General features: G+C 45.1%; 1 protein-coding gene across 1 annotated transcript; it reads right to left on the bottom strand.

The window, feature by feature from the left end:
• Positions 1–2,282: 2,282 nt before the first annotated feature.
• Positions 2,283–7,832, bottom strand: LOC123115728 (myosin-binding protein 7). The gene is made up of 3 exons (XM_044536856.1): positions 6,497–7,832; positions 2,682–2,728; positions 2,283–2,561 (listed from the first exon to the last, which is right to left on the bottom strand). The coding sequence occupies exons 1-3, from the start codon at positions 7,781–7,783 to the stop codon at positions 2,456–2,458; spliced, it is 1,440 nt and encodes a 479-aa protein (XP_044392791.1). The 5' UTR covers positions 7,784–7,832; the 3' UTR covers positions 2,283–2,455.
• Between the last annotated feature and the right edge of the window lie 1,420 nt (positions 7,833–9,252).

Below are 9,252 nucleotides of genomic sequence, written 5' to 3'. Positions count from 1 at the left end.
ATTAACGGGATCACATTATTAGGAGAATGATGTGATTGACATGACCCATTCCATTAGCTTAGCACCCGATCATTTAGTATGTTGCTATTGCTTTCTTCATGACTTATACATGTTCCTATGACTATGAGATTATGCAACTCCCGTTTGCCGGAGGAACACTTTGTGTGCTACCAAACGTCACAACGTAACTGGGTGATTATAAAGGAGCTCTAGAGGTGTCTCCAAAGGTAAATGTTGGATTGGCGTATTTCGAGATTAGGATTTGTCACTCCGATTGTCGGAGAGGTATCTCTGGGCCCTCTCAGTAATGCACATCACATAAGCCTTGCAAGCATTGCAACTAATGAGTTAGTTGCGAGATGATGTATTACGAAACGAGTAAAGAGACTTGCTGGTAACGAGATTGAACTAGGTATTGAGATACCGACGATCGAATCACGGGCAAGTAACATACCGATGACAAAGGGAACAACGTATGTTGTTATGCGGTCTGACTGATAAAGATCTTCGTAGAATATGTGGGAGCCAATATGAGCATCGAGGTTCCTCTATTGGTTATTGACCGGAGACATGTCTCGGTCATGTCTACATTGTTCTCGAACCCGTAGGGTCCGCACGCTTAAGGTTTCGATGACAGTTATATTATGAGTTTTGATGTACCGAAGTTAGTTCGGAGTCCCGGATGTGATCACGGACATAACGAGGAGTCTCGAAATGGTCGAGACATAAAGATTGATATATTGGACGGCTATATTCGGACACCGGAAGTGTTCCGGGTGATTTCGGAGAAAATCGGAGTACCAGAGGGTTACCAGAACCCCCACGGGAGAAGTAATGGGCCATATGGGCCTCAGTGGAGAGAGAGAAGGGCAGCCAGGGTGGGCCGCGCGCCTCCTCCCCCTGGTCCGAATTAGACTAGGAGAGGGGGGCGGCGCCCCCCTTTCCTTCTCCCTCCCCACTTCCTTGGCGCGCCAATAGGGCCGGCCGGCCTCCTCCCCTTGCTCCTTTATATACGGGGGCAGGGGGCACCCCTAAACACACAAGTTGATCCACGTGATCGTTTTCTTAGCCGTGTGCGGTGCCCCCTTCCACCATAGTCCTCGATAATATTGTAGCGGTGCTTAGGCAAAGCCCTGCGACGGTAGAACATCAAGATCGTCACCACGCCGTCGTGCTGACGGAACTCTTCCCCGACACTTTGCTGGATCGGAGTCCGGGGATCGTCATCGAGCTGAATGTGTGCTAAAACTCGGAGGTGCCGTAGTTTCGGTGCTTGATCGGTCGGGCCATGAAGACGTACGACTACATCAACCGCGTTGTGCTAACGCTTCCGCTGTCGGTCTACAAGGGTACATAGATCACACTCTCCCCTCTCGTTGCTATGCATCACCATGATCTTGCGTGTGCGTAGGAATTTTTTTGAAATTACTACGTTCTCCAACATCCACAGCCAAATTCAAAGATGAGAATGTTCTTCATGCCCGTGTTGGTCGCCTTCTTATCGAGTTCATATGCGCTGGTATAATTGATTTGTTTGTCTGGAGAATTTGGGAGGACCATCGGATGTTATAGAAATATTTTTCCAGACAAGTACAAGTAATATGATTTGGTGGTCTACCTTCGTATTCTCCATCTTTTTGGTTAATATCTCATTAATCTAAACTTTTTATTTCTACATTTCAGATTTTAGAGGAGCGCGGGAAAATATTTGCCAAAGATGAGTGAGGAGGGATGTTGAATGGAACTAAACGAGGAACTTCTAGATTTAGTAAATGAGGTCCTTCGACCCCGACCCCTAAGCCATAGGATGGAGTGAATGTAGATATGAAAAGCATCCAAAATGATCGATACGATATAAAGGAAATATGAAAGCTTCTGTTTACATTTTTTTTCTCTCAAAACATCTTCTAGCTTATATCCACATACATGTGTTGGAGTAAGAAAAATTAATTTGGTTGAGACATCCTTGTTAGAAACAAAAAATAGTCTTTATGTACAATATGTGGTATTTGTTGCATTTTATGTATGATATGCATCTATGGGGCGGTCCAGTTAACTGCCTAAAAGAAACAAAATGAACCAATAGTTCCACACATTGCTAACTTGGAAATTATAATTGTTCCCATATGGTGAGGTGCCCTAGCTCTTGCCCATTCTTAACAAACACCATGTACATTACCCAACTAGTGGCATACTTTGTACTACGCAATTTGTTTTGTACCGAAGGTATATGGCCATAAAACATCAGTATAACATATGAGGAATCATCATGGCAACAAAAACAACAACGCTTTAAAAAATAAAAACAGCGAGAAAAATTGATGGCTTCCATTTGTAAGCTACATTATCAGGCAAGATCAGTGAAAGAGCACGCCAAGAATTGGGGGACAACAATGCGAAAGCCACCTTGTTTTTCACAAACAAATCAGTCGTATATACTCAAGATTGATGGCATCTAAATCCTTTTGGGAGGTTTATGATGCCCGTTGCCTGCAGCTTTTGAGGACTTGTCGAGTAGCAACATCAACCCAACATTGTTACCGCATTGGCCAATAGGGTACCTAAAATGACATTGATGAAAGCACGGAGGTAAATAATTTTCACTTTACGGGGAACACCAAAACTAAATCAAGATGTCAGATATGCAATGACTGTAACAAGGTAAAAAGGGTTTCACCCACTTGATACGGGAAGATTTCCTTCGCCACGAGACGATAGATGTGACCCACTGCAAGGAGATCAAAAGCAAGGTAATTATGAGAGCGGCTATTTCGCACCCAGACTCAATTATTCCTGAGTGTGAACAGTAAATTTAAAAAAAAGTAAAACAATAAAATAAATATGAAACTTTTAGGCATCCAAGATGCTCATGCGTGGAAGGCTCGTGCAAATGTTCATGGTGTGGTTGGACATCTGAGGGCTCGTGCGATTTTTTTGGGTGTGTGAGAAACTTTGAAAAAGAAGCTATTCAGAGCTGATTTTTTTATACGAGCTCCTCAAATGTCCAAACACAATGAAAATGCTATTTTTTGAATTTACCATTCACCAAGTGCAGATGAACATGGTCACCATTTTGAATTATCAGGCAATTATGTTTTATTTGCAAAAAAGCTTTTGACAAAGGGGCTGCTATACTTCTCAAAGCAACCATGTTTAACAATAGGCTATGGTAGAATGGAGAGCCAATCTAGAACAAGTATCCTTCAAATGGGATACATTGATTCCAACTTATAGAAAACCTTGTATTCATAACTTCTTAGAACTTTTGGGGGCATTTGATGAGCATTGGAGCCTTAAGCGGGCAATCCAATGCTAAGTTTTCTATTTACTACTACCCATGTTAAGACTAGTTCTCATTCGATACATTACTAGGAAATATGGAGAGGTTGGTAATGTAATAGATCAAAGTCACAAAGAAAACATAGCTATAGCCAGAGCAATAATGGAACTAAACTTGTGAAACTACAAAAAATACGTAAGCTATGAATAAAAAATATCCATAGATAAAACAAGTGGCATCAATTTATGTAGATGTATTCCAATAGGAGTTAATTTAAATCACAGAGCCAATGTAAATGCATGCCCTAATTCTAGTAATATTGAAGATGTACTTTTATTTCTGGGCCTAAAAAAGAGAGAACAGAACAGACACGGATTTTTGGAAGATGGTTCCACACATATGAACAGTAAAATCAAGAAAGATACTGGAAAAATCAATAAAATATGAATATTTGTTATAAGATACATGGTAGAGTGTTCTACTCGTGTATGACGTTTCACGAAGAAATGCCATTCTTGGTATTCTTGGAAAAGAATTTAAAAACCAGAGCAATAAAAAGGCAATGTTTGAAGTAATTTCGAGATCCAATTATGTTTTCTTCCGTAAGAATACCATGGGTGTATTTCTTGGCAAAACTTGACATGTGAGTGGACTAGTCGACCTAGTTTGATACCCATTTTCTAAAAAAATATTTGATTTTTATGTTTTCTATAATGGGTGCTCGTGCACCCATGTTCACCTTTGTATTCTCCAGAACAAAATAGGTAAATGAACAAGCAACATCGATGCAAGGTCAAAGTAGCAATGTCCTCACATTGTAACAAAAATAATGACAGATTAATGCTGATCAAATATGGATACACATGTAAAACATAACTTAATTACTGACATCAAGCTTCAACATAGTTCATAAACTATGAAACCTAACATTGCCAATCCAACCTTAGCAATTGGCTATCAGAAAAACAAAGTGCCTGGCAATTCTCAGGGAATACCAACCTTCAAATCCAGGCTGCAACTTGCATCGAATTCCATATAATATAAAAATATTAATGGATGATCGTATTACTTGTCACACACTTCATTCATGAAAACAACATAAACTTGTAGATCCCCCATGATTTCCGCTGCCTCCTACAAGGATGGTTAGGGTGGTGACATATTTCCCCTCCCTTCATTAGCGAGGCCGGGTATTCTTGGCCCCCTTGTCCACCTCCCCCAAGAAGAGGGGGGGTGGGGACCCCTGACTTGAACTTTGATGTGTAGATAGGGTCACATCGAGGGCAGGGACGACACCACCTCAAATAAATTGTCTCTGCTTCTCGTCCAATTTGGTAGTCCTCTAACCGACAACAGGAGGAGTCACATTCATCTCGTCCATCTCTATACCGTGGTGGCATCTGACATACCACCCAGGTGGCGATGTTGTTCTTCTCCAACTGTGTTGCACGAAAACGATATGGTCGGGATTTAGCGACATGGGGAAGGTTCCAGGCCAACAAGCCAAAAATTCTCGGCTCCATCATGTGCAGTGGGCCGGTTCATCGGCTGAAAAGCAGCATTCACTACAAAAGGTGCTCCTATAGATCTTCTTGTGGCGATGATTCCCCTACTTATCGGGTCGTGCCACAGCGGCGCCATAGTCCTATGGTGGATGGCGGTTTAGCAGTGTACAAGGTTCTACAAGAGTGAACTCTATATTTTCTTCTACTTCGAGAGTCCTTTGTGCAAAATATTAATATATACACATGTCTCCCACTGTTTGGTATTGCCGGGACAGTGATCGTGTATGTTGTGTGTAACCCTTGTTGTGTAATGAAATACGTGGCTACTATTCCAAAAAGATAAAATGGCATTAACTCCTAAAAGGCTAAAACATGATGAATCCGTGGCACTTAACCATACTTCATTTACACAAATGATTTTTCCTGGTAAGCAATATTAGATCCTCACGATATTGTATTATAAGGATATCATACATCGCCACCTATGAAAAAAAATGATGTGTATGATACTAGGCTATGATAGTATGCAATGACAATATAGTATACTACTAAAATGTTATGATGCGCTATGAGTTTATGATACTACTCGCTCTGAAGGTCTTGCACTTCTCGGGTATAGATGTGCGAGCAGTAACTATTTCACAACCAGCAAGCTGAGTAAATAATATGACTTATACACACCATTGGGTAACCCATGGGTAGATGATTGGGAGTTTGTGGAATTATGCTGCCAAATATATTTTTACTTCCATTCTTATTTCCTTGTTTAGAACATCATGAGAATTAGGCAGGGATAAGTAATGACACAACAATTATTCAATCTTCAAGATACAAAAAATTACGAAAATAAAGCAATAATAACTCTTGTGTTTATTACTCCACTTTATAATTATCTAGTACGGCAAACAATATTCTACACCCATTTCCTATCGGAAACACTTAAAAACTAGAGACATGATTTTCAGCACCCAGGTGCCCCTACACCCTCTATGAACAGTAAATTCAAAACAAATTCAAAAAAAATCTGAAACTTTGGACATCGAACATCATGAAACTTTTGACGATCTTGCAAAGTTTTAGCTAAAAATAACATTCGAAGAGCACTCAAATAAAAAAACAAAATCATTGTTCAAAGTTTATGTACATGTTTGAGCAGTGATTTTGTTTTTTTGGTGAGGGCTCCACGAAGGTTATTTGTTGCTGAAACTTTGCAGGAACATCAAACCTTTGATAATCTTCGATCCCTGAAAGTTTCAGATTTTTTTGATAGTTTTTCAATTTTTTATGAATTTACTGTTCATAAAGGTGTAGGGGCACCCGGGAGCTGTTAGACATTTCTCTAAAAACTAACGTCAGATTTTTAGACCGGACAAATATGATGTTTTACATGGCAATTTATATTGGTGCGATAATGACAAATTTGTTAGCAAGTCCAACAATTTTCTAATACAAAAATGAACTGAGACGGATTTTCCACCAACTAAATTTGCCATTGACGGAGAACATAATTTGCCATGGTAAAAAATCTGACATCGGATTTATAGTGAAGTCCTTTCCTATCTGATAAACTATTCACATTCACAAAGTAATTCATGTTTGAAATCTTTTTCGGATTGTTATTTTTGGATAAAATCCATGTTTGAATTGGGGGCGATGTATGCAGAGAAAGGCCCAACTGCTCTTAAAATGAGATCATACGAGATTATATTACCTTGACTACAGTAGAAAAGAATGGCGTCCTCGCGGGCTGGCTCTTGAGCACCATCCTGTGCATGACCATCGGTCGCTGCGGCCGTGGTACAGTGACGGTCACGGCCGGTGGCGCTGCCCCCTTGTAGTAATGTTGCCCCACGGTCACCGCCGGCAAAGGTGGCGGGGCGTCCTTGCACAGCTGTTGCGCGATCTCCTTGAGAAGCACCACCTGCGCTTTCTCGGCGCCCATGGAGATGATGGCCTGGCGCATGGTCTCTCGGTCGGCCTCCAGCGCCTGGAGGCGCGCGCTGAGCCGACGCATATCCTCGTCTTCCCCCCACGGCCCGCCGGCGCAGCATTCGCTCCCGGCCGGAGTGCCGCCACAGATGGAGCCCTCTGGCACGACCAGGGGAACACCGCGGCCGTGGATGGCGTCCACGGTGTACACCCGATCGCTGGCGCCGCAGTCGTCGTCCGGGAAGTACTCGCCGTCGCAGAAGTCAAGGCTGTCAGTGTCGGAGAATGGACGCGGGTTGCGGGGGAAGGTGGAGCCCGGCGCGACGCGGATGATGGGCGTAGTGGTGGATGTGGGCGGTGCGCGGTGCTCGAGCATTTGGACGCGGTTGGAGAGGCGCGCGAGGTGGTCGCGCGGGGTCTGCATGTCGAGCACGTCCGCCTCCGACGCGGTCGGCGGGTGGTCATTAAAGCGGCCACTAAAGCATCGCAACGGTGGGTAATAGCCGCCGGCCCCAACCGTCGATGGCGTGGACGGGTTGCGCGGCGTGGAGGAGACTCGCGGGGTGGAATGCAACGATGCAGCGTTGGCGACGCTGAGGCGTGACAGAGACTGGAGGCCGCGCACCGAGGCCTCGCGCTTGGCGATGGTCTCCTCGAGGACGGCGAGCTCCGCGGCGTCGTGTGACATCTTCTCCTCTGCGTAGCGCCGGAACTGGCGCGCCTCCATCATGGCCTCAGCCTTCTCCCGCTGCAGGCGAAGGATCATCGTCATGGCCTCGCTCGCGGCGCCGGCCGCCGCGCCCCGCTCCGCATCCAGCTCGGCCTGCAAATCCGCCAGCGCCGCCTGCTGCCGCGCCAGAGCCTCCCGCAGTGCCGCCGCCTCGTCACCTATCTCCACCCGCACCACCGCGGGCGGCGCCTCTGGTGGTGAATTCCTCTTCAGCGTCGGCCTCGTAGCCGCCAATGGCGGAGACGATGGGCGAGAGGCAGAGATGGTGCTGGTGGTGGGGTGGCCGCAGAGAGGGCAGAGATTGAGCGGGGGCCCGCCGGCGTCGGCCATGGCGTGCATCCGGGGAGCCGGGAGGAGGCGGGCGCACGCGCGCGCGCGCGAGAAGAAGGAAATTTGGTAGGAGGGAGAGAGGAAAAACGGGAGGGGTGCCTTTCCGGTTCCCGTCGTTGGGCGGTGTCTTCATTTTTTCCATTTTTAGGATGGTGTTTTCCTTTTGCGTTTCTTTGGGCTGAAGTTGAACTGGATGGCCAAAACGGAAAGCAAAGACAGATAAGGGCATCTCCAACACGGCGCATCAAACATTGTGTAAACGTCTAGACAGTATGGCCCAGACACTAATTTTGTGGACTTGTCCGGACATCCGAATTCCAACAAGACAGAAACAAAGATGGAGAAGGTTTGTGAGCGTCCAGCCACGTAGGCGCGCGACACCCCAGACCCAGCTAGAACCTAGGCATAACCTGCGCAAAGGGACATTTCCACCACTTTTTCGTGCGAAAGTTCGCCCTTTCCCATGCTCTCTGCCCTGACAGCCGTTGCGCTGCACCCAGTTCCCACTCGTTTCGCCGTCCACCGCCACGATGGAACCGATGGAGACGGTCGTTGTCACGTCGGAGTTGGAGGATGACGGTGCAGAGTAGGGTGACTGGCATAGTAGGAAGTCACAAATCGGAGGTCGTATGGGGAATTTGCCTAGGTTCATGCCTCTGAAGAGTAATACCCTATATCATGCTCGTAGACCTTTTTTAAGGACTATCAAAGCTGTGATAAAATGTGTTTGAGGGAAATGTAATATTTGATTTACCAGCTAAAGATCCTTTTGTGAGACATTTCCTCAGAAAAAAGAAAATAAAGACTTACACAGGAGAAGGCATCATCGTGAATGCTAGAAGCTATAGTTTCGGTGTGTTTGCACCACCTTGATCACCACTATGATCAAGCTTACTGACCGAAAACAAGCGCTTCATGGGAGGCAACCTACGCGAATAAAGTAGACAACTAAGTTTTTATTTTTGTTTTAATAAAAAGAGTGATTGAAGTTCTTTATGAAGAAATAAGTTTGGAAGAGTTGTTCTAATGAAGGCTTAGCTATGTGCAAGTTCAATTATATGTTGTATTGATGTCTGGATGCCTGAAAAGTTTTGGAAGAAACAGATCAAAAGGCAACCTTTAAAATGACCGCAACAGTCGTATGGGCGGTCGTATGGCTGGCTAGAGGTTCCAACGCAAAACAACCAGAGACATGAGAGTGATCAATTGCGTTTTAAATGGGTGCAAGCGCTCGTTTCAACAGCTGTTTGAAACCTTTGTGGAGACAAGAAAAATTCTAGAGAATTTGACGGCGTTCCAAACGGGCGCACGCGCCCATCCGAGCGGTCATTTGACATCCTTTATCAGAAGAAGTAAAAGAATAGGGCGGAAGACCGCGTTCAAAACGGATGCCGCCGCCATTTCAGCGGTCGTTTCATCTATGCACACATGCAGGTAAGTCATCAGGGTGAACATCGGCGCGCGCTTGTATCAGCGGT

Source organism: Triticum aestivum, chromosome 1A (assembly GCF_018294505.1).
Source record: "Triticum aestivum cultivar Chinese Spring chromosome 1A, IWGSC CS RefSeq v2.1, whole genome shotgun sequence".
NCBI classification, from domain to species: domain Eukaryota; kingdom Viridiplantae; phylum Streptophyta; class Magnoliopsida; order Poales; family Poaceae; genus Triticum; species Triticum aestivum.
This window is presented reverse-complemented; position numbering and strand designations above follow the sequence as displayed.

Coding starts and splice junctions, on each gene's coding strand:
- LOC123115728 (XM_044536856.1), bottom strand. CDS start 7,783: ATGCACGCCATGGCCGACGCCGGCGGGCCCCCGCTCAATCTCTGCCCT. Junction 2,729..6,496: donor TCTTTTCTACTGTAGTCAAG/GTAATATAATCT, acceptor ATCTCCTTGCAG/TGGGTCACATCTATCGTCTC. Junction 2,562..2,681: donor AGGAAATCTTCCCGTATCAA/GTGGGTGAAACC, acceptor ATGTCATTTTAG/GTACCCTATTGGCCAATGCG.